General features: G+C 39.0%; 1 protein-coding gene across 7 annotated transcripts in view; it reads right to left on the bottom strand.

Moving 5' to 3' along the window:
- The window catches only part of LOC123767583 (uncharacterized), a 95,263-nt gene that overhangs the window by 29,534 nt on the left and 39,356 nt on the right, over positions 1-26,373 (bottom strand). For 6 of the 7 annotated variants that reach the window (XR_011223946.1, XM_045757341.2, XM_045757336.2 and 3 more), the window contains exons 3-15: positions 24,773-26,159; positions 24,079-24,653; positions 21,770-21,895; positions 16,435-16,585; positions 14,396-14,527; positions 13,862-13,974; positions 11,616-11,692; positions 8,854-8,961; positions 7,509-7,573; positions 4,753-4,871; positions 3,317-3,420; positions 1,019-1,147; positions 405-574 (exon numbers count right to left, since the gene is read on the bottom strand). Coding sequence is in view for 6 of the 7 variants with exons in the window: in XM_045757341.2 (XP_045613297.1) it covers positions 405-574; positions 1,019-1,147; positions 3,317-3,420; positions 4,753-4,871; positions 7,509-7,573; positions 8,854-8,961; positions 11,616-11,692; positions 13,862-13,974; positions 14,396-14,527; positions 16,435-16,585; positions 21,770-21,895; positions 24,079-24,653; positions 24,773-26,159 (3,256 nt within the window). In the remaining variant the exon portion in view is untranslated. The remainder of the gene's footprint in view (positions 1-404; positions 575-1,018; positions 1,148-3,316; positions 3,421-4,752; positions 4,872-7,508; positions 7,574-8,853; positions 8,962-11,615; positions 11,693-13,861; positions 13,975-14,395; positions 14,528-16,434; positions 16,586-21,769; positions 21,896-24,078; positions 24,654-24,772; positions 26,160-26,373) is intronic. The other variant, XM_069310609.1, reaches the window with a different exon arrangement.

Genomic DNA, 26,373 nt, shown 5'->3' with positions numbered 1-26,373 from the left:
ACCACTTTGGAATCAAGGGGTCTCTCCTTTCAATACTTTCGATATTTCTGCAGTGACTGGTTAGATAACCTCTATAAGCGGTCTGCCATATACAGATGGGCTGCACTGCAGGTGGAAAAAATTGGAAAATAATAAAATCTTACAACCAGGTTGAAGCAGACTTTAAGTCCAATGGGGTTTGCTCCATTCTTTTAATAAATGTTTACTTCCATCCAGGTCTTTCCTTCATGTTACTATCAACACACACTTCAGCTTCCCTTCTCACATCTTTAATCTGTTTTCCATGTTACTTTTACCTTTCATCATCAATACTTTACATTTACCTCACATTACAACTCTTGCACAATCTCCATCTAGTCTACAAACTTCCAACACCAAGTCTGCCTAATGGAAGTCTGTCTTACCTGTGAAAATAATGGTTGAAACAACTTGTTTTAGCCACACAATGGGAAAGGTTACCACGGCCATTAAATGTGAAGCCGTAATCACCGCAGTTCCAACACTAACTCCAATGGCATTTTCATCAATCATCTCCAAGAAGTTGTCCCCAGCAGTTGTCCCATTATATTCATATCTGTTTGCAGAGAGATCTATTAACCAGTGCTGTGCTCCTTGATTGACAATGGATTTTCTTGTCATACTTACTGAAATGCAACACAACACCAGAAAAACTGATCTAGATTGGGAGATTGAAACAGTGCACAAGGAAAAAAATATGAGACTTAAAAGTAAAATTAAAAACATTTTCACTAACTGTACTGGGTACTTAAAAAACTAGCATTGAATATAATAATAATACTGTAATAATAATAATAATAATAATTCATTGTATCAGAGGACAGGAAGCCAGAGTGTATTTATACATGTTAGGCTTATATTAAGGTCCTCCCCCCCAAGGTTGAATTACTGACCCTGCCCAGAATGCAACCCCACAAGCTGCCTAACTCCCAAGTACCTACTTACAGGTAAACAGCGGCATTAGGTGAAAGGAAATGCCAATACAACTTGAGAGGTATACCTGATAGATGCCAGAGCTTGGCTCACACCGAGCCCTCGGTCACTTGCCAGGAGTGTGAGCTGCAGCACTGTCACCACCGACACCAGTGCTGTCACTACCCCAAGCAACACCACTAATCCCCACACATGTCTGAAATAACAAATAAATTAATATACAATTATTGACAATAACAGCCACCCTAGGCAATATTGAAATACTATAAATACTGTACTTATATAAATTTATTGTTGTCTTTAACAGATGATATGAATAAAAATCTATATGGATATATATAACATACAATAACCCACCTTCTGCTTATATATATGATGCAGTAAATAATGAAAACTTTTCTAATAGTATTGTAATTGAATATAAATTATTAGAAATTCATTGTTAAATCAAAGTTCTGTACTGTAACACAATTCTTCTAAGTCAGGAGTTATTTATTTTATTTATTTATGTAGTTATATATACACTGTATATACAAGAAGGTACATTGGGTTTATGACAGTATATAGCATTGATATTTTTACATTCTTGTAAAGCCACTAGCATGCATAGCATTTTGGGCAGGTCCTTAATCTAACAGATAAATTTAAGTAGGAAATTTTTAGCAAAATTTAAAAAATGTTGACAAGTACATAGTAAGAAAAATTTGACAAAGATTAGTAGGTACATTAAAGTAAAATTTGAGGGTTATAAACAGGTACATGGCAGCATAAATTGAGAATTATTTCAAGGTATAATGCAATAAAATATGCATTCAAAATAACAACCATGATATAAGATGATAGCAATGATTACAATGGTAAAGTTGTATGGCTTAGGTACATATATTGTGGGATTGGGTAGCATTAAATACAGTACGAGTTTTAAAGCACTAGGTAGGAAACAATGAAGATGAAATTAGGTACTTCATGGGTTTTATTTTTGAATAAGGCAAAAGTTGGACAGCTTTTCAATTCATTTGGGAGCAAGTTCCATAGACTAGGTCCCTTTTTTGTATAGTGTGTTTACACAGATTAAGTTTGATTCTGGGCATATCAGAGATATTTATTTCTGGTGTGGTGATTATGGGTTCTATTACATCTGTCTAGGAAGAGTTTCAGAACAGGGTTTGCATTTAAGAACAGGGTTTTGTAAATGTAAATGGCACACGAGAATGTGTAGAGTGAGTTTATGTTTAGCATGTTTAGGGATTTAAACAGGGGGGGCTGAGTGTTGTCTGAAAGCAGAGTTTGTTATTGTTCTGAAAGCAGATTTTTGCTGGGTGATGATGGGCTTGAGGTAGTTTGCAGGGGTTGAACCCCATGCGCAGATACCATATGTAAGATAGGGATAGATTAGTGCATAGTATAGTGAGAGGAGAGCAGAGTTAGGAACATAATATCTGATTTTAGAGAGTATACCAGCCATTTTAGAGACTTTCTTGGTTGTGTTGTGTGTGGGTGCTGAATTTGAGTCTCTTGTCTAAGTATAGGGCAAGGAACTTGCCATCATTTTTATTGCTGATGTTAACATTGTCTATCTGAAGCTGAATTGCATTTATTGATTTGCTTTAAAATATGATGTAGTATATCACTTCTATGTTTAGTGTGAGTTTGTTGGTTGACATCAATAAGTGGCTTTTTTTTAATTCATTACTGTAGAAGCTTGCTAATCCAGACTATATGGGAAGGACCCCTTTGCCACATTAGTATGTTTTCTGGATTAACATACTTTTTCACCTCGTAAGTCCAAAAGTGAACATTTCCAACAATTTTTATACCACAAACAGCATAATTTGAATTGCCACATATAATTATAAAATATTCAACTAGAAACCTCAACTTACCTTGTTGTAGTACGTCTTCTTGATTGATGCTACACATCTTGAAGTTAAGAATTCTTGACAATTTACGTAACCTATTCTAACACAACACTAAAATTAACACTTAAAATTACTGTACATTTCATGAGGCAAAGTTAGTTTTGACTGCCAGGTGCTGAAGTCTCACTGGTTGAAGGCACTTGGCTTGCCTGCTGAGCAAACCACTTGTACACAGCCTCATCCAACTGTACATGCTGTGAAGTCTTCAAAGTTCTTCTACCGCACCCTCTGCCAGTGCTTGCACCTTCACTCTCACTGGTTGAAATGTATTTCAGGTATTGTTCTTTTTGTTTCCTTATATCAGAAACAGTACTAGTGCCTATATTAAGGAATCAGACATCAACTAATTCTAACAAATCTTCTACCTCAGTACTCCCTGTTTTGTTGATCAAGTTTATTTGATTAAAATGAAAGTCACCGGCAGCACAACAACATTAATGGCTTACCGTCTGAGTGTGAACCTGAAGGATCCTCTAGAGGAGAAGTTCATGAGCAGGCCAACACCAAGCCCCAGGGAAAGTAGCACATGCGCAAGTGCTGCACACCACACCTGAAATACAAGTTAGTCATTACCATTATTTTCTAGACTAGGCATAGTGTTAAAATTATTAAATTAAAAAAATTAGATAACTTCTGAGCTATCTCATTATGCTGCTTCGTAAGGTAAGATCTGTTGCATCTAAATCAAGCACACGGAAAATAAAATATATGAATAACATTTAGGTAATTACATAAAAACCAACTGTAGTCCACTGCTAAGCTGACAAGAGAAGCTAGCAATATGTGTAACACCAACTTTAATTCACTTAACTTGGCCATACACTAGTGAAGTAGTGCATAAAATGGCACTAAATGTGCCCTTTTGTATTAGCATATAAAAGGGCACTAAACTCAGCCACTCAGGAAATCAGATCAGCCAAGGGAACTACAAAAGAAAACTTGTCCAAAACATAAAGAAAGATCCAAAGTCATTCTATGCTTATATTAGAAGTAAAATCAAAACTACGTACTTGGTAAGACTTCTAAAAGATACGACTAACCAAACAATAATGGACAACAAAAGGGCAGTTAGCACTGTAAATGAATATTTTACATCAGTGTTCACACTAGAAAGGATAGATGACATCCCATCACCCACATAAATATGTCAAGGAGCTGAAGAGAATGAATTTAAGAATATAACCATAACATGAGACATAATTAGGAAGAACATTGACAAACTAAAAGACTCGAAAGCCCAGGGGTGGATGGAATATAATCTAAAGTCATAAAGGAACTGGCAGAAGAACTATGCCTTCCACTGAAATTACTTTTCACAAAGTCTCAGGACCAAGGGATAGCCCTCCCTAGCCTGGAAATATACAAATGTCACCCCTATTTTAAAAAAAGGCAGAAAGAGCTCAGCGAAGAACTACTGTCCAATCAGCTTGACATCACACATCTGCAAGCTCATAGAGAGAATCCTAAGGGAAGGAATCATTCACCATATTTCAGTGAACAATCTTGTAAAATCAACACAACATGGATTTGTTAAAAAAAGAGATCCTGCCTTACAAACCTGCTCACATTTTTGGAAACGGTAACCAGCCACTCAGACTTCCGGTTGACGAAGTAGACATGAATTTTGCTAAAGTCTTTGACAAGGTACCACATGAAAGACTGGCAAGGAATTTACAGGCACATGGAATAAATGAAAAAATACTAGAATGGATAAAACAATAGTTAAAACAAAGAAAACAAAGAGTGGTGCTAAATGGGAATGAATCTGATTGGAGGAATGTGGGGTAAGTATAGAACTACAGGGGTCCATTTTGGGGCAATTAATTACAATATAATCTGCAAGTGAAGCTAGTCTTAGGTTAGACAAGATGACTTTGCTTACCCGGGGCTGCAGGAGTGTTCCTCCTTGAGGGGTGAGGAAGGGACGAGCGAGCTCCCACAAGCTTTGCATGTCTCGTCCATACATCTCTGTCAACCCAATACCAAGTTGCAAGCTTAATCCTGGAAAAAATATTTGTAGCATTAAAATAGTAACTGGCATTGCATTGCTCTACAACAAATCACTTGAACTCCAAACCTTTCCAGATATTCTAAAAAAAGTGAGAGTAACCCCAGTCCATATATGTGGTGATCTCACCGATGTAAACAATTTCAGACTTATATAAATTCTGCCAACCTCGTCAAAAATATTTGAAAAGCTAATCTACAAGCAGCTTTACTCTTATCTAGTCAAACACAATATACTTAGCTCTTGCCAATATGGCTTCAGATCCAAAAAAAGTACTAATGATGCACTGATTAGTATGATTAACTTGATACATATAGCTCCTGATAAAATGAGTTCCCTGGTGGGTTATTTATTGACCTACATAAGGCTTTTGACACTGTCAACCACCAAAACTTTCTAATTAAATTACATCATTATGGAGTCAGAGGTCACTCCCTCCAATACCTTCGGTCTTATCTTAGTGACAGGCTCCAGTATGTTTCTGTGAATAATTCCATTTCTCCCATCCTACCCATCAACATTAGTGTTCCAAAGGGCAGCATACTTGGCCCTCTCCTCTTTCTCATCTACATTAATGACCTTCCAAATGCCTCTCAACACCTCAAACCAATTTTATTTGCTGATGACACAATCATCATTTTCTCCAGTCCTGACCTTCTTGCTCTGAATGTTACAGTGAATACTGAATTACATAAAGTCCATCTTTGGCTAACTGCTAACAAACTCACCCTTAACATTGACAAAACTGCCATATATTTTGTTTGGTAATAAATCCTCAGATCAAATTTATCTAAGAAGAAACAATATCCAAATTAGTAACAAACTAGATGGTAAATCCTTGGTGTCCTCATCGCTAACAAGCTGAATTTCCAGGAACACATTCTAAATATAGCAAAAATAGTTTCTAAAACTGTTGGCATTCTTTCTAAGATCAGATATTATATACCTAGCCCTGCCCTCTTGACGCTCTATTACTCTCTCATCTATCCTTATCTCAATAGTGGTATTTGTGCTTGGGGTTCTACAACCCAAAACCATCTATGTCCTCTAATTACTCAACACAAAGCTGTTATTAGAACAATATCAAATTAGATATTAAGTCGCTGTACATCCTCTCAAGTGTACTCTATATATTTAAAACTCTGAACTGTAATGCCAATCCTGACCTTCAACGCTTCCTAGAAGGTTGTAACAGACCCATGGGCACCACACCAGAAACAAATACCTATTTGATATTCTAAGAGTGCACCTTAACCAAACTAGAAATGCTCTACAAATCAAGGGTCCCAGAATATGGAAAGACCTTCCCAATCATGTCAAAGGCTGTACTTGTCTCAACCAGTTTAAGAGAAAAACTAAGTACAATACTAGCTAATAAACTCCATGTAAGCTACCTTACCCCCTAAATGTCAACCCAGGTCTTGCTATTTTCAAACAGTACTGTTTGTTGACCAACTTGTATAATTGCTGATTTCTGCCATGTATATATATATCTCCCCTTTTTTTTATTCCTTTTACATCATAATTTATTCTTTATTCTCAATTACTGTTAAGCTTTCGTCTAAGTGCTTTTTCTCCCACACCTTGCCTGAAATGCTGTGCGTATTAGTGGCTTTAGGTATTGTATGTACTAGCTCTATCTATAAATCCAACATTATGTTTGTAAATCATCTTCTATGTATGTACTTTTACGTGAATAAAATTTTTAATTTAATTTAATTACATTTAATTTAATTTAATTTAATTTAATTTAACTCATTTGTCACAAATATTAGACCTTTACAGTCTTCAGCATCCATATACTTTATCAGGCTCTCTGTGAACTAGAATGTCTATATTTAAAGCAGTTATCAACTCTTCTGAGATTCCATTTTAAATTTATTTTATTTATTTATTTACAAGAAGGTAAATTGGGTTTGTGAGAGTAGATAACACTGGTGTTCTTACTTTCTGGGAAAACCACTAACATGCATAGCATTTTGGACAGGTCCTTAATCTAACAGATAAGGTAAGAGTACTAATAGGAACATTTGTGGCAAATTTGTTCAAATTTGTGGCAAAAAGACTATGTGAAAGGTTCAGATATCAGTGAACACAATGCTGGTTATGATGTTCATAGCACAAGGCAGACACCAACAGCACACAGCTGTGGTTTTATGCACATACACATCATGAAACATTTGCTTTTGTACAGTATTATTATAGATATGTTGTGAAATGATTAGAATCAAATGGACATAGAGGCCAATTGGTTTGTATTAACACCTCATGGCCTATAGCTCTGCACTTAAGAGTGCTTGATGATTTCCTGTGTATATATAGCAGCACCACCTGCATAATAAATACTGAAGTCAATGTATGTATCACCCAGAGTTGATTATCCCATGTAGTCCTACGCCATTTGCTTACTATTATTAAAATGGTCTACTGTAATCCCATTTTGGCAACAAGCAAGACTGGCAGAACTGTCAGACATTAGAAAACAAATCTCTCTCTCTCTCTCTCTGTTGGGCACCCAATTGTAGCATTTGTTTATTTATCCTTTGATGAAAATATAAGAACAGAAGGTAATAAGAAATGTTGATCATTCCTACTCCTAAAAAATCCCAGGTTTATGGTGCAGTACTCACCTATGACCGCTAATATTGCCATAGCTCCAGTAATTCCTGCCAGGGTGTGCGCTCCACAAGCAGCTCTGTTCTCAAGATAAATTACACTGTATTAAAATATATGGCTATAAATCTGGAAATTATTTAATCAGAGAAGGGACATCCATACATAAATAATTTTGCTCAAGATACAAACATTCATTTTTAAGTGAGCTTGACAGATACATGCAAGCTAGGCCAAGACAAGGTGCATCTATTTTTCAAACTTAATAAAAGAGAATACACATTCTGAAACTTTGTTAAAATTAAAGTACAATTTTTAAACAAGTTTGCTTAGAAGTTAGGAAGTACAGCAGACATTTGCTGTTTGGGGATTTGTTATTCACAGTTTTGACAATAAAGATAAAGGCAGATTGTTGACACAGGTGTGACTTTACTCTAAAATGTCTAGATTGGGAGGTTTATGTGGCAAGAATACTCAACATGAAATCCACAAATGTCAGAAGATTAGTAAATGCTTTTAATTTTGAAAAATATAAGACCTTTACATGTAGGGGCATAACAATACCCATAACTGCCATATTAACAATATGATCCAGCAGCAGACTGAAAAAGAAGAGAACTTTGGAATAATGATCTACTAGTTACTGAAAGTTGCTCAACAAGTATAAAATCTTTGCTCTACAGTACCTGTCTTCATTACGAAGAGTGACATTGAGTGTAATGATACACACTTTTCTGGTGGGCCCTCAGTAGCTCCTTGGAGCTGCTGCACTGGTATAATAAAATCACTTAATTCCACATGGCCTCTAAGACCATACTAACCTCCTGAGAGCTAGTAGGTCAGAATCTGGCTTTCTTTACCATGCAAGGTTAGGTAAAATCAAGCAAATGCTTGAAAGAAAGAAATGAACCACCTGAGGCAAAGCAGACACATAATAATTGTTGTGGGCGAGCAACCCTAACCTGATGATGGTCAGGGGTAACAGCCAAGCAGGCCAACTACAGGTTAGTGAAAGTGCAGTGCTTGGAAGGAATTTGTATAAAGTATATAGGAATGAACCTTTCAGAGGTCATTCCTTACTGGACTGAATATTCTCCAGCATTTCCCTAGCAACCGCATGACTTGGCAGAGATATTTCCAAAGATCTATGTTTTGCAAGTGTCAAAGTGTCAACCAATCCTAACCATGCATGATCCCATCTAATGGTACCGAGGAATCTTTCCTTTAGAAGTAAACAAGTGGGACAACTCAATAAAACAAAATGGATATTTTTAAAAATGACTTCTGGCCTAGTGAATCAGGCAACAATGAATTACTTGACACTTAAAATAATTAAATGAGTTTATCAAAACTATTACATACATAATAGAGGTGGTAAGAACAGTAGCTGCCATGACTGCAGGAAGTGGCCAAACAAAGGTCAACTCCACCCCTGACTGCCACTCATCTGGCAGTTCATACACGCATAATCTGTAAAGAAAACCAGTAAATCTTTTTATATATAAATCTTTAAAAACTATAATTTGTTATAAATTATACTTTAAAAATAGATTTATAAATACATGTATATAAATCTGAAAACCCTACTTTTTTATATATAAATCCTTAACTGTATAAGACATTGGTTTCCCACAATTATATTGCTCAACATATTATGCATTATGCTAGTTCATATATCAAATATCAGTAACATTGAACTTTATAGAAGAGGCTTCTCCCTGTGTCTTTGTTAACAGTAAATGCTAATATATTAATATAGAAGTTAATAAGGAAATATTCTTTAAAAATTACTCAGAATATTTGATAATACAGTCAACTCTCTAGTTTTATATAAAATCACAAGCACAGAACTTCAGTGAAGCAAAATGTAAGATACCTGACTTAACTGAGGGCCACTAACTCTAGTGACCTCAATGAGAACAAGAAGCCGGTGGCTTGTCAAAGGTCCCCCCCATTTGCCATGATGATCTTTTCCAGGTAGATTTTAAAACTTAACACAGAATTGGCATTTACGGCCTCAGCAGGTAGCAGTGCCATGGAGTTATAACCCTGTGGGTGAAAAAGCATCTCCTGTTCTCAGTCCTAAATTGTGGCTTGTTGAGCTTGAAACCGTTGCTCCTTGTTTGTGCTACATCTGACCTTTTGAAGAAATTGTCCGAATCAACATCCTCTAACTTGTTTGGTATTTTAAAAGTTTCAATGAGATCTGCCCTGTCATGCCTGGTTTCCAATGTTGTTAGTCTTGTGGGCTTCAACCATTCCTGATACAAGAAATGACTTAGCTCTGGAATGACTTTTGTTGCCCGGTGTTGCACTTTCACCAGAGCAGCCATGTCCTTCTGAAAATGAGGCTTCTATGCTTGGATACAGTAATACAAATGGGGACGCACCAGAGATTTATACAGTTGAATCATTACCATCTTTTTCTTAAGAGTTAAAAGTACACTTGATTATTTTGAGAGTTTGGTTAGCTGTACTGACTGCTGCTTCCATCTGTTGTGCAACTTTTAGTGAGTGGTGGATTTTGACTCTAACCCTTAAACTGCGCAACACAGATTCAGATTCTTTATTCAGGTAAAGGTACATCCATTGAGTTACATACATAATGATGGATTTAAAGATAGAGATACTGTAGTACATACAATACATAAAGCCACTAGTACGCATAGCGTTTCGGGCAAGGTGAGGGGGGAAAAAAACACTTCATGACGTGTTGAGTAACTGACACAAAAGTGCGCAACCCTTCATATGACGTTTTGGAGTACTGCGCAAGATTTAATCGGCCCACGGCTACACAGGGGTTCACATCACCTTCCTCAGGGCTCTTGTAAACAGACGCCATTTTTTTTTTAAATCGTGGGCAACATTCCCTGGTGTGAAAACCTCAATACTGAGTGAGCCACAATGCTGGCACACGCAGCATGAGCTCATAGTACTGCTGTTCAGCTTGTGACCACAGCATTGCCTAAAAATGTCAAAAATATGTCACTGGTCTTATTTAGCGATGATAGTATTACAGAAGACCCCTGACCATGATAAAAATGACCAGGGTTCTGATAATAACATGATTGTTGTGATAATTTGCACTGTGCTGTGGGAGGAGTAATGTTGAGGGTGGGAGGGCTGTATAGTCGTCTGCCAAATCTGTATGGCCACCTGTTGCTGTCTGTGCTTATTATACCAGCTTAGTGGTTCGCTATGGTGAACAAAACATGCAGATACATATATATAACGTCTGTATATAGTGAATGAAAGCAAAAATAGTAAGAACAAATCCACAAGGGCCGTGACGAGGATTCAAACCTACGTCCGAGAGCATCCCAGACGCTGCCTTAATCGACTGAGTTACGACATGGTAAAAGAGTTGAAACCAGAAGTTCTACTGAACTTACTTGGATCCTGCAGCCTCTCCGAGACACAAACGGCCTATTGACATAGCTCAAGTACATGGGGGGAATTGTGTAAAACCCTGGTTTGTGTCTCGGAGAGGCTGCAGAATCCAAGTAAGTTTAAAAAAAACTTCAGAATTGCTTTTAAATACATGGATGGTGAAATACTAAAGAAATTGTTCATGACTTTTGTTAGGCCAAAGCTAGAATATGCAGCGGTTGTGTGGTGCCCATATTTTAAGAAGCACATCAACAAACTGGAAAAGGTGCAAAAACATGCTACTAAGTGGCTTCCAGAACTGAAGGGCAAGAGCTACGAGGAGAGATTAGAGGCATTAGATATGCCAAAACTAGAAGACAGAAGAAAAAGAAGTGATATGATCACTACGTACAAAATAGTAACAAATTGATAAAATTGATAGGGAAGATTTCCTGAGACCTGGAACTCCAAGAACAAGAAGTCATAGATTTCAACTAACTAAACAAAGATGCCGAAGAAATAAGAAAATTCACTTTCACAAACAGAGTGGTAGATGATTGGAACAAGTTAAGTGAGAAGGTGGTGGAGGTCAAAACTGTCAGTAGCTTCAAAGTATTATATGACAGAGCGCTGGGTAGACAGGACACCATGAGCGTAGCTCTCATCCTGTAACTACATTTTGGTAATTACTTAGGTAATTACACACACACACACACACACACACAATATATCACACATCCGCATGTGACTCAGACCTATGGTAGTCGACACTCCAATCACCGGTGTTGGTGTAGTTGTTGATGCTGTCACTACACAATGGTGACACAGCCTTCTGAAACATAAATGATCAACTATTAAACCAACATAATTAATGACTGAGGAGAGTCTAATGAAACAAGATAACACAGTATTAATGCAGTAACTGAATCAAGGTCATTTTAATTTGCCTACCTCACATACAGTTGGTTTCATTTTGTACAATTAATTTTTCACCCTATACTTCTGGCTTACCCCTCTTGTACATTTGGCTAACCCTGATACATTTAACTAGCCCTCATACATTTTGCTAGCCCTTGTACATTTGGCTAGCCCTCGTACATTTGGCTAGGTCTCACACATTTGGCTAACCCTCGTACATTTGGCAAGCTCTCATACATTTGACTAGCCCTCGTACATTTGGCTAACTCTCGTACATTAGGCTAGCCCTCATACAGCCCTCGTACTTTTGACTTATCCATCTTTATATTTGGCTAGCCCTCATTCATTTGTTTGGCCCTCATACATTTAGCTAACCGTCATACATTTAGCTACCCCCTTGTAAATTTGGCTACTCTACTTTATATTTAGCTAAACCTCATACATATAACTACCTTCTGTATATTTGGCTAGCCATCATACATTTGCCTAGCCCTTCTATATTTGGCTACCCTCTGTATATTTAGCTAGCTCTCATACATTTGGCTAACTCCTCTTTATAGTTTGCTAGCCCTTATTTATTTGGCTAGGTATCTCATTTATTTTGCTACCCCTAATACACTTGGCTAGCCCTCACACATTTGGCTAACCCTCATACACTTGGCTAGCCCTCACACATTTGGCTAGCCCTCATACATTTGGCTAGCCCTGACACATTTGGCTAGCCCTCATACATTTGGGTACCCTGCTGTATATTTGGCTATCCACTGTACATTTTCATAGCCTTCATGCATATGCCTACCCCTCGTACATTTAGCTAGCTCTCGTGCATTTGGATAACCCACTGTAAATATGCCTAGTCCTCGTACATTTGGCTAGCCCTCGTACGTTTGGCTAACCCTCTATATATTTGGCTAGCCCTTGTGCACTTGGCTAGCCCTCTTGCTTTTGGCTAGCCCTCACACATTTGGCTAACCCTCTGTATACATATTGGCTAACCCTCATATGTTTGTCTAGCCATCGTATATTTGCACATAAGAGTTGGTGGATACAGTTTACTACAGGAATATTTCATGACTATGACTGCACACTTGTGCCACAAAGGGTGTTATAAGTCATTTTGTGACAAACATTCATACATATATAAGTGATAACTACTGTACCTACTGTTAGATGGTAAATGCTGTTCCAAGTACGAGTTTGCCTTATAAAAAACACAGAAAATTTATATATCTTAATCTCAAAAAGTCTACATTGTTCAAAGTTATACACAGTAACTCTTTACTAAATGACAGTCATGAATTTGCAAAGAATGTCACAGTAATGTGGTCGAGAACAAAAAATGCAAACCACACACGTGTGGGTTTGGTTATTAATATATAACCTATTAATATACAATTGACTTATACAATTGAATGACTACTTTCTTTTCCTTGAATGTAAAGGTACGCTTGATTATTCCCACGATTTGGTTCACTTTTCTTACTGCTGCTCCCACTTGTTGTGCAACTTTTAGTGAATGATGGATTCTGACTCCAGGTCCTTTTCTTCTTCTATCTGTTGTAATGTAGTGCTGTTAATTTGGTAGTTGTTACGTAGATTGTTATGCTCCACATGCAAGGTCTTTCATTTATCGGCATTAAAAAACCTTTGCCAGTCATCTGACTGGCAAATGATGGTTTATGGTTTATTCTAGTACTGGATAGATTCTGATTCTAATGACTCCCAAGTACCTAATATTATGATGTAAGAGCACTATTGGTCTTGTAGCACCAGTGCCATATGCCATCTTGTCTGACTGAAATTGTCTTTTAGGCAATTAGTATGGGTTTAACGTTTGGGATCAGTAGAATACGAGGCTCAGAAAAGAGCTTTTCATAAGCTCAAAGAATATTTTCTTTATACAGGAAGTATCACACTATATTAGTATTGAGAAATGAATTTCTAAACTTGCACAGTTAATACACTATGTTACACTATTACAGTAAGTGGGACATTTTAATGAATAATTTGGAACTGCAATAAGATAAGCAGTGTATATGGAGGTTGCTGGCTCACTAACTATACAAAAACATATAGAACTGACCTGGAGAAGTGCTGAATTAATCCACAGTAAAGTGTAGTGGATGACTGGGGCCACATAACCCAACACAACAACTGCCCAGTAGAAACACACCACCACTGTCGACCATCCAACACCTGAAGTTGTCAATGCAATTCTTTATTTTATTATTTTTATTTTATGCAGAAACAAGGCTGTCTTACTTCTAGTACAGTACTGTTTTAAGGAAGTAATTAACAAAAGAATGCTCCAAGGCTGGGAGATACTACTAGAAAATTATGCTAATTTACTTAACATGACAATACAGTAATAATTTTTTTTTTACAAATGAAGTCATTTAATAGTGAGTTGGTGTGATTGAATTTTGATTGAAAGGCCAAGCACTGAAGGCCAAGCACTGGAACTATATGTCATTCAAGGGGAGCTCCACAACTTTGGATGAGAAGGATCCAAGCAAAACTATGACCTATCAGCAGCATTACAGATAAGAGAAGAGATTTTGTGACTTTTGCTCATACAGTAAGAAAAACAAGGAATTCAATGTCTCGTACCACTAACCTCTAGCTATGGGAATAAGACGCCAAACTGCAAGGGCTGCTGAGCTACTGAACTGAGAAAGACAAGCCTCCAAGTATGCAAGTGGGGCTGCTATCACCACCAGGACTGCACACCATGCTGCCAGAAAGCTTCCTACAACATACAAATCATATTCTACACACATGTCATAATGTAATAAAATATGCATTAATTCTACACAATACAGCATAGTCGACTCCAAGTTTTACATTGTGGTGCATTCTTAGACACTTCAAATTTGAGAAGGGCCACATAAGGTACTATTGTATTTTAATTAATTTTTTATTTATATACTATATTCACAAGAAAGTACAGTGGGTTTTTACAACAGTTTGTGTGTGTAAATTATATATTTTCACAAAACCTCAAACACACATTGCAGTCCAGATCAATAATTTGATGACAGAAAATGTGAATGCAAGTTATGTAATATGAAAAAATTATTGACACAATACAGTATATACAATACAATACACTATACAGAGATACAGCTAGATCAACTGAGGAAAAATACAGTACTAGTATAGGCAGTTCATGTTGATCATTTTGCAATGCATGAATACCATTTTCACTTCCCAGGTTATCATTGAATTTTGTGCCATTTGTAAATGTGATGGTGATCTTTGTGATTTTGTCATGGTTATTGATGAACATGATAGAAAAGATTGTCCCTAAAATAAAACCTTGTTGTTAAGTATAGAATGGAATGAAAAAACCCATCTTGAATGCACATTTATTGTAAACAAAAGGCACACTCACTGGTATAAACTCCAGGTATCAACATACAATAAAATGTAAGGTAATCTTTAATTAAGGTAAGGTACGTTTCCTACCTAGTGCTTCAAATTCGCACTGTATCATGTGCTACCCACTCCCCCAATATATGTGCCTAAGCCATACAGCTTCACCATTGTAATCACTGCTATCAACTTATATTATAATTGTTATGTTAAATGTAAATTTTCTACAATGTGCCTATTAATAATCCTTAAATTATGCTACAATGTACCTGTTGATAATCCTAAAATTTTACTACAATGTACCTATTAATTTTCTTCAAATTTTCTTAGAATGTACCTGTTAATATTTTTCAAATTATGCTACAAATGACCTACTTAAAATTATCTGTTAGATTAAAGGACCTGCCCGAAATGCTTGCGTGTTAGTGGCATTGCAAGAATATACAAACATCAATGCTATGTACTATCATAAACCCAAAGTACCTTCTTGTATATACTGTACAGTATATAAACAAAAAATAAATAAAAATATTTGAAAACAAACAAGCATCTTATAATATGAACCTAACCTAGGAAATATGGGATCCTCAGAATCTGTATGGTGCAATATACTAGCTCAAAATGATGGTAAACTAACAGTGGGAGTAAGCTACAAGGTAGACTCGGCAAAAGCAAGGGAAGTTACAGATTTGCATAATGGAACAAATGCTGAAGCCCAAGCCCTTATAATGGGGAACTTTAACCATGAGACACTTAATAGATTGGATGAGTCTGGAAGGAGACAATTTCTTGTCCTGATTCCAGACTCCTTTCTTGAACAGAAAGATGGGCAGTCTCCGTGGTGTAGTGGTAAGACACTCGCCTGGCGTTCCGCGAGCGCTATGTCATGGGTTCGTATCCTGGCCGGGGAGGATTTACTTGGCGCAATTTCTTAACTGTAGCCTCTGTTTAACGCAACAGTAAAATGTGTACTTGGATGAAAAAACGATTCTTCGCGGCAGGGGATCGTATTCCAGGGACCATAGGATTAAGGACTTGCCCGAAACGCTACGCGTACTAGTGGCTGTACAAGAATGTAACAACTCTTGTATATATCTCAAAAAAAAAAAAAAAAAAAAAAAAAAAAAAAAAAAAAAAAAAAAAAAAAAACACAGCATGTGACAGAGCCCATCCAAGGTAACAGCGTTCTAGATCTTGTGCTAACATTAGAAGATGGCATGATCAATCAAATTAAGGTAGGAGAGAATCTTTCCAGAAAAAAAAGTGAACGTCACACTATACCTGCTCCATATTCATAGAGTAAGCATGGTAGCCGGAGGAGTGATGCAGCACCAACAATGAGGACCACACCACACACGCCTGATACAACACCACTCCATGCCTCCCCTGAGTCTTCACCTCCCACTGTGTCTCCAGTCTCACCACTCAGGTACTGGAGAAATATATGCATCAAGATATGAAAGTAGCAAATTAAAAGCCAAATATACTCACGACACCGCACGAACACACAAGCACATACTGTACATGCCGCTTACAGATGTCAATCCAAGAACAAGTAACACTCGCAAATAATATAAAATAAATAAAAATTACAGAAATTGTTTATTTCAAAAGAGCCTCTCAGTTTAAATATTTCAACATACAAATCTATTTTCACATAACTGATAAGTTTGAATTATAAAATGAAACATGAGAAAATTATTTATTAAAATATTTAACACATAATCAAACACTTAATATAAAATCAATGAAATTATGTATACTGTATTTATTTAGAAACCATGAGAAATAAGCTTTAAATATGGTGTTAAGAGTGTGTCAAATTTGAGAAGATGGGCATCCATGCATTTGTAGTAAAAACAAGTAATGGAGAGGAATAGGAGAGAGGTACTTACAAGTATGATAGACACTGCTCTCGACAGCTGGGCAAGGTAGGTGAGAACAAGGGTCAGACAGGGCATCAAGGATATTATAGTTATCCCCAACAATAGCTACACATGTTTTGTATCATGCAATTCATCTTGTGTTGTAAATAAGTACAGTAGTGTACTTTAAGCTGACAAGTTAGAATACAGTACTTGTACAGCTAAACTTAAGAGAAGGAGGTATTGCAAGCTATTATAGTCTTCACACCAGCATAACCATTTTTAAATTGGTGAGCTGCTGCATCATAAGTGATGAACTAAACCCACTGGATAAATTCATAACGCAAGTATTATAATAATAATAATAATAATAATAATAATAATAATAATAATAAAACATAAGAGAATCACACACATGTGATATAGCAATGAGAAAATAAATTGGAGCAATGTGTGTGATTCGAACTCTCGTCTTGACATTCGTACTTGAATTGAAAATTGCAGGTCAATATGTGTTGAAATGAAGTCGAGAAAAAACAACCCCCAAAAAAACAAAATATAGGGATAATTATAATAATTATAATGATTTAGGAGATATATTTAGGGTATACTTTATATAAGTCAAAAAGCCCTAATCTGGTCCCTAATCATCAAAACAATCTAAAGATACAAGGGAAAATAGAGTTTGAAATCTGTGAAAAAATTAGCCCAAAAAAATTCAAAGTCCCAAGTTCTGCCAGTTATGACCGATTTATTTGTTGACCAATTTAATTCTTTCTTCACATAGTTACGAAAAAGTATGCATTCTCCCGGATGTAGAGGTTACAACAAAATCAGATAATAAACGAAGAAGAGAAAACAAAAACAAAAAATTTCCCCTAAAAAAAAAATTGTGGATATTGGTAAAAGTAACATGTATTACTATTTAACAATATATTTGTATGATATATAACAAAACAGAGCATAATAACATACTTTCCTATTTTATTTGTGTTATTATGTATTACTCAGCACTGCTATAAAAGCACCAGCTGCATATCCACTTTGTGGGCACTTCTAACTACTATTCTTCTTTGTGCATCAGACAGGTGCTTGCATCACCTTATTACTGCATTATCCCTCAGTTCCAGTGTTACGGACCCGAGCCCAGCGTCCGAGCACGGAGCAGTGACGACCGCGCCATCTGTGGGTCAGCTCCCGAAACCCCCTCCAAATTGACGGCGCCATCTAGTGAGGACGAGATATACTGGCCACAAGGGCTAGTTTCCCATCATGATCAGCTCATAACACAGCTGCTGCTGACCTCTGGTGAGGTGATGCTTGGACAGCAACGCCATCTATGGAGCGGATAGGTGGACGTTTGTGTCTAAGCCTGTGAGTGAGGTGCCCTAGAGTGTCATTAGTACTGATGACGTGTCTAATTACAGAGTCGACCTGGGACTGCTGTAATGGAAGGTGGATCAGTCTACCCAAGGCAGCTGTAGAATCTCCAAGTGTTAGCTGCAGAAGTTGTGAGTCACCCCCCGGATGAACACTGTTGTGTTAGTCTGCCTGTGACGTGGCAGTTGAGGATTTGTCGTACCCGGGACTGACTGGTGGAGAAGACTAACCACTGGGGTGTTATGGTGAAGAGAGTGATCTGTGGAATCACACGAGGCTCCTGCCTAGGGCTCGCAACCCTTGTATCGGTCGTGGAGTGGCCTACGCAGCGTAGCTGATTGGAACCTGCCAGCTACAGGCTGGATTTGTGGTTGACGGCCTCCACGACGGTGCACCCAGTGGGATTGTGTTTTGGCTGGCCTGTGGCCGGGGTAGACTCGCTAAGAGAATCTAAGGATCTAATCGAGAGGCCACAAAAAGAGAACCAGGGCTACTCGTCTTGAGCACCGTTAAGCAGAGCATCCTGTGTCTTCAGAAGAAGACAAGACGTGTACATAAGTGTAGTGATAGCCTCGGTGAATGACTGTTTATATATTTATTTATTGGTGGTGGTGAATATATATTTATTTCTGAGCAGTTTTATCCCTTCCCCTTTAATTTACTTGCGTTACGGAGCACACCTCTTGAAAGCCAGTACTAGCTTGGGGCCGGATACCCTAACTCTACTAACATCAGAGAAAGAACCCAGTTGCGACCCAAGAGGGCCGTAACATCCAGTTAATAGGCGCTGTTATCCTTATCAACAAATGTTCTTCTTTTAAAAAAACTGTCTAAAATCCATTTCTGAAAATATTGGGATGAAACTTTCACGACGCTGAAGCCAATAAGTTGAAGATTTAACATTTAATATTAATTTTCACTTAATTCAAATATATTTTCACCTAGCCCAAGCTTATACCCCCATTTACAGCCCAGGCTGTAGCAGTGTAAGGGTTAAAGTACTCGAGTTTCTTGCTGTACTTTAACTTGTTGAAGTACAGCAAGACACTCGAGTACTTTAATTAGCTTGTTCAAGTACTGTAGTGTCTTTGTGTACTTCAACAAGCTAGATAAAGTATTCGAGGGTCTTGCTGTATTCTAACAAACTAGATATAGGATAAAAAACCCACACTTGTGTATTTATGAAATTTGTGTAAGGAATTTACACCAAGTCATTTGCATTCTCCTGAGTGCTTTGTCAAGGTCTGAGTGTGTAATTAAGACGAGACTTGCATCTCAACGTCTAATGAGGCTGTTATTCAGGGTCCAATCTTCTTATCCTTCTTGACCTCCTGACCATATTACCTCTATTCCCGACTACTGATGTATCTGCGGTAATCTCTTCTACAGAATTATGGTCATGTGTTTTTTCTGTAATCCTGCTATTCTGGGAACTGGAGTTATTATTAGAGGTGTTCATCTGGATACTATCCCTCATAAACCTCTCTATACCCCAAGCAATGTGGCCAATGGGACTGCTTTCATTCATCCATTTATTGATATCTAATTTTAATTCACTCAGAATCATTATTCTAGTAAAGCTATCTTCCAAAGTAAAGCTTTTGTTGCCAGCAAAAGTATTCAGAGTATTTATTAGAACCCCTTCCACTGATGCCTCTGCTAGTTCTAATATTATTACTTTTATAGATTAATGTATATATTATATTAATTTATATATTACCTTGTAGAGATTGTAATGAAGTCTGTGTGGGAGAAACAGGGTGAAAAACTTTAAATTAAAATTGAAGAACATAAGAAAGCATATAGAATTATGGCTGGTAACAGTACTGTAGCAAACCATAGTTAGGAAAAGTATTACAATATTGATTTTCAGAAGTGTGAAATAATCTATAAAAGTAATAATATTAGATGTAAATCTCGTCCTAATCACACACTCAGACATTAACAAAGCACTCAGGAGAGTGCAAAAGACTTGGTGTAAATTCCTTACATAAATTTCACAAATACACAAGTGTGTGGGTTTTTTATCTTATTTTATTATGTCTGTGAGAAGACATTACCATTACAAACTAGATGTAGTACTAGTGTCGCATTAATATAGAGAAGATAACTTATACAAAACAAAGTTGTGTACCACAAGAGAAGTGTTGAACAGAACTACAAAATTTGATAAGGGCAAAAGAACAGTAAGGTAACATATTTTGAAATTTTGAGTACTATAAAGCCAATCTGCATCAAGCTCAATACAAAATCTTTCTAATCAAGAACTTACAGGAACAATCTATTTTGCATTACATCAAAAAATTTAAAATGACTGAATTTGCAAAAATCCATATACTGTAGTGTTGTTAAGACACCCATAATTAAAGTGCAGTACTCTACACTGTACAGTATAACATTTTTAAAACAGACATTTTCAAATCTTATACTGTATTAGTACTTGATCAAAAAGTAGCATTCATAAACGTTCACCTAAAACATCTGAAATAATATTAAATTTAGTAGTTAATTTTACAAAATATTAATATACTGTACTGTATGTTAAAGGGCAAAACTATAAATGATATTACAGTTAAACCAGGAAGGATAAAAACTACACATGTGTGTATACAGTATACTATGCAAGGTCAGAACTATTCTACAGAAGTGACCAAGGTGATCCTTATCCCTCCTTATCCCTCTCTCTTTTCTCCTCTCCTAGTCGCTTTCTCTCTCTCCTTGTCTCTGTATGTCTGTCTGTCTGTCTGTCTGTCTGTCTGTCTGTCTGACTGTTTGTCTGACTGTTTGTCTCTCTCTCTCTCTCCTTCTCCAACCTTCCAGGATGGGTGAGTGCAGGTGAGAGCCAAGGACTCCCACACACACACACACTTCTCAAGTTCCCGAAGGTCAACTGCGTCACCTTCCTTAAACCTGTTTGAATGTTTCAGTGTACAGTATTTATGTGGGGAAAACACAAGTTAATTATATCTACATATAAAGTAAATGCATATATTATATATTATATTATATATATGCATGCCTTCTTCATATAAAACAAGACACACAGAGTTTAAGATTGTAGGGTGACCTTTCACGATGCTGTAGGGAGATAAGACATAGCACACATGGAAGTAAAGGATGATACAGATATTCACAGAATAAGCGAGGGGAGTGGACCAGAGTGAAAGTGATACAGAAGGGTACAGGCACTCACGAGTATGGACAGTAGAGTGGATGAGTGAGTGGTAGAGCAGGGTACAAGTTGGTACAGTATTCAGTACAGGCGGGGGAGTGGATCAGTACGAGGGTGGTAGAGCAGGGTACAGGTACTCACGGTACGGGCGGGAGAGTGAAGGTGGTAGAGCAAGGTACAGGGTGGTACAGGTACTCACGGTACGGGCGGGAGAGTGGACGAGAGTAAGGGTAGAGCGGTGGCAGTCATCAGAGGAGGCAGGGTCCTCCACTACAGAGCCGCCGCTGCAGGAAGCTTCTCCCCACCACCCCACCAGAGGCCGCACCTGCCGACACCCGCCACCCTTAATGGTCAAGCTCTCCCTCATCTCACAAGCTCTGTTATCCCTCAAGCTCTTCCTTATCCCTCAAGCTCTTCCTTATCCTCAAGCTCTTCCTTATCCCTCAAGCTCTTCCTTATCCCTCAAGCTCTTACTTATCCCTCAAGCTCTTCCTTATCCCTCAAGCTCTTCCTTATCCCTCAAGCTCTTCCTTATCCCTCAAGCTCTTCCTTATCCCTCAAGCTCTTACTTATCCCTCAAGCTCTTCCTTATCCATCAAGCTCTTCCTTATCCATCAAGCTCTTCCTTATCCCTCAGGCTCTTACTTATCCCTCAAGCTCTTCCTTATCCCTCAAGCTCTTACTTATCCCTCAAGCTCTTCCTTATCCCTCAAGCTCTTACTTATCCCTCAAGCTCTTCCTTATACATCAAGCTCTTCCTTATCTCTCAAGCTCTTCCTTATCCCTCAAGCTCTTTCTTATCCCTCAAGCTCTTCCTTATCCATCAAGCTCTTTCTTATCCCTCAAGCTCTTACTTATCCCTCAAGCTCTTCCTTATCCCTCAAGCTCTTCCTTATCTCTCACGCTCTTCCTTATATCTCAAGCTCTTCCTTATCTCTCAAACTCTCCCTTATCTCTCAAGCTCTTCCTTATCTCTCCCTTATCCTCTCAAGCTCTCCCTTATCCTCTCAAGCTCTCCCTTATCCTCTCAAGCTCTCCCTTATCTCTCAAGCTCTCCCTTATCCCTCAAGCTCTCCCTTATCTCTCAAGCTCTTCCTTATCTCTCACGCACTAATTATACACCATTCTCTCCATCATTTATAGTTCTTTTCCTTATTTCTCAAAGCTCTCCCTCATGTCTCATGTTCTGCATCATCTCCCATGCTCTCCATTATCTCTCATGGTCTCACTTCTCTCTCAATCTAATTCGTATCTAATTACCTAATTCAGCTGTTTAACGTATGAAAAGACTTCACTCATTTACCCATCAACCTCACAGTGCCACACCTCACCACCCACCTGTCAACCTCCAGGACACACTACACTAACTTGTCAACCTCCATGACACACTACACTAACCTGTCAACCTCCATGACACACTACACTAACTTGTCAACCTCCATGACACACTACACTGACTTGTCAACCTTCAGGACACACTACACTAACTTGTCAACCTCCATGACACACTACACTAACTTGTCAACCTCCAGGAATACATTACACAACACACTTGATACAATTGACTTCAATAAATCAACAAAACCTCCAATAATTAGTGCACCTTTAGTGACTGTGGGTGGATGTGCAAAATATAGACTCTTGCAGCCAAAAACAAAGTTCCACGTTTTGCATTATTGATACCTTCAAGTGCAACAACCTAACCATCACCCTAACCTGTCCCAGGCCTAAATAAACAATCCTGGGCCTAATATATGCAACATATGGACTAATTTACATATATGTACAATATTAGGTCTAGAAAAGGTTATATTTAGTTGTCGCCTTCTTTATGGAGCCATATACGGAATCAGTAATACAAAAGGTGTGCCTTTCTGAGTACACATGTCCTTGTTAAGTACATTCCATCCATAGTCGCTACAGGACAGTGCTAGAGTAGAAACTGGGTTGCAATAAATACGCAATGCCTTCGTGCTTTCTTTCTCGATACAGAAACTTGCAAAAAAAATGTCTAGATGAAACTAATCATATTAAAACACTCTGTCTTAACAGTCTCAAAAAGAATTCCTATATTCTTTAAAAGTAATTTGAGATATTGTATTTTTAGTATGCATGGCCAATGTGCAAGAATAAGGTTTATTATGATTCCCCCTAGCAAAGAGGAAGGCTGTTACTACAATCACCCATCCTATTATTGTCCATACCCAATGGTGCTTATCTTGACTGACTGTGAGACATGCGTATCATAAACTGACACAACTGCTCACAACTTGACTACACGGACACGAGACAAACGTTTATAACTTACAGATAAATCCCATGAGTCATCGGCTCATCCTGGTAACTCATAGTTGGTGCTTCACAACTCTAGAATATCATCACCCCCATCCACTTGTCCACCATGTGCTTGTTAATGGCGATATACCGTGGATGATGGTGAAAATCGTATAGATAAAATGGAAACCAGATCATCATTGGTCATTGGTGTGGTCGAGATGTGGGACTCACCTGAATGTCCGGATCTACTTTAGTGCTTCCTGGAAGGGATGCAGCAGAGGCAGGTCTGGTGGTGTCGCCGTCGCCCTTGGCTACAGTGTGCCCGTTGACCATTACTCTCTCACCCTCGTTAATATCATCTGCCGTCTTAGGAAGGTGGTGATTGAGGTCTCCGTTGGTGATACCGTTTGCGTGGGGATGTTGGAGGTCGTTGGCGGTGGTATAAGTGTTCGGGGTGTTCGAGTAGGTCACTTGTTGGTCGTTTACTACAATCGTCACTGATTTGCTCTTCTCGTGGGTGTTTCTCTTGGGTTCTCCATGGACAATGGACTTCGAACTGGATTTCCTAGATGCCGGACTCCTCGTTTTCTTGCCCACCTGCTGACCCCATGCCTGGTTCTGTTCCCCCTTGCCTGCTTCTCTGCTCTCGTTCTCACTGAAGGACGCTATGTCGCCGACAGGAATAGTTGTAGAGATGACACTGTGCTGTCTCGGTGACCTGACCTGGCCATCCTCCAAGTGCCGGGGGCTGGAGTCAGTGACTGGCCCTCCATTCACCACAACCACCACGCCTCCACTCCCCCGATCTGTAATATGACAAAGTAATAATAAATCGTCTACATCTCTCATGAGAGGGAGCAGAGCACGACCTAGAGTAGTCACAATTTATTTAATTCTTTACAGCAGAATACAGTACGTTACTAACCTGGTAAAGGTGGGGTCCCGAAGGCCGTGGTGTGAGACGCGGGTCTCCACGCCTGACTGCTGGACAATGCACAAGGAGACCTTGAAGGTGTCGTAGGAGCACTCATCGCTGTTTTCAGGGGGCTGGTAACGCTCTCCTTCTGTAGACTAATGACTGTGATTTGCTCACTATTTGGTGCACTTTGTGAATTAATGGTTGTTTTCTGTGGAGCAGCTGATGCTGTTTTCGGCAGAATGACTGGCATAATATTCTGCGGTGAGACTGGTATCTTGTATGGAGTGACTGGTAAATTCTTTTGGTGACTAATTGGCATCTTATGTGGACTAACTGGCACTTTCTGTGGACTAACTGGTAGTTTCTGTGGACTAACTGGTAGTTTCTGTGGACTGACTGGCATTTTATAAGGACTGATTGGAATGTGTAGACCGGCCAAGATTGGCTGTGGGCTGACTGGCACTTTCTGTGGACTAGTGGTTGCTGAGTGGGCGCCAGGACGTGGCTGGTGTGAACTGGAAGCCCTGGAATGTGGACTAGACGCTACAGACACCGTAGCAGCTAGCTGCAGACTAGCCCCCTCGACACTCCCTGGCACCGGTGCCGCTGACTTGTGTCTATTGGGACTTGAACCTGTACGCAGAGTATCAAGGGATGCCATCTCTACCCTCATCGGGGACTTGGAATTGAAGCTAAGGTCTTCTTCCACTCCAGTGCTATATACCGCAGGACACCTTACCCCAGCCGGCATGTTCTTCTTGGGAGTCGAAGCCAGTGTATGAGGGACATCGTGAAGGCTAGAGGCCAAGAATGCCGCGTGAGACGTCGCTGACGTGGCGTCCCTTCTCGGGGTGCTGGTAGATGACGTCGCTGACGTGGCGTCCCTCCTCGGGGTGTTGGTAGATGACGTCGTTGACGTGGCGTCCCTCCTCGGGGTGCTGGTAGATGACGTCGTTGACGGGGCGTCCCTTCTCGGGGTACTGGTAGATGACGTCGCTGACGTGGCGTCCCTTCTCGGGGTACTGGTAGATGACGTCGCTGACGTGGCGTCCCTTCTCGGGGTACTGGTAGATGACGTCGCTGATGGGACATCCCTCCTCGGGGTGTAGGTAATAGATATCACTTCTGGGGTTCTTGCGGTACTAGTCGTGGACGTAGTTCCTTGAGTATCCATTCTTGTGGTGCTGGTCAAAGGTGACGCTCCTGGGACGTCACTTCTTGGGAAGGGCGCTTGGGGAACATCGTCACGAAGGGAGGTGAGAGGCGTGGAGGAGAGCGAGGAAGAGGAGGACGGGGAAGAGGAGGCCTGGGTGGGAGATGACAGTCGTGGGGGCGGCGATGACACGAGAGGTAGCTCGTCCCCCCTCACGCTGACACGACCAGACGCCTCACGCTGAAACATACAACACAATGTGTCACACTACACCCTAACACCTTACACAGTACTAGCATAACAACACTACAGTATCGGTATGCTGAGAGGAACATGTAATCCAGAGCTAGAAGACAGAAGGATAAGGGGTGATACGATCACTACGTATAAAGATGTGTCGGGAATCTACAAAATAGACAAGCAGGAATTTTTGAAACCTGCAACTTTAAGAACA

Source organism: Procambarus clarkii, chromosome 67 (genome assembly GCF_040958095.1).
Source record: "Procambarus clarkii isolate CNS0578487 chromosome 67, FALCON_Pclarkii_2.0, whole genome shotgun sequence".
NCBI classification, from domain to species: Eukaryota; Metazoa; Arthropoda; class Malacostraca; order Decapoda; family Cambaridae; genus Procambarus; species Procambarus clarkii.
This window is presented reverse-complemented; position numbering and strand designations above follow the sequence as displayed.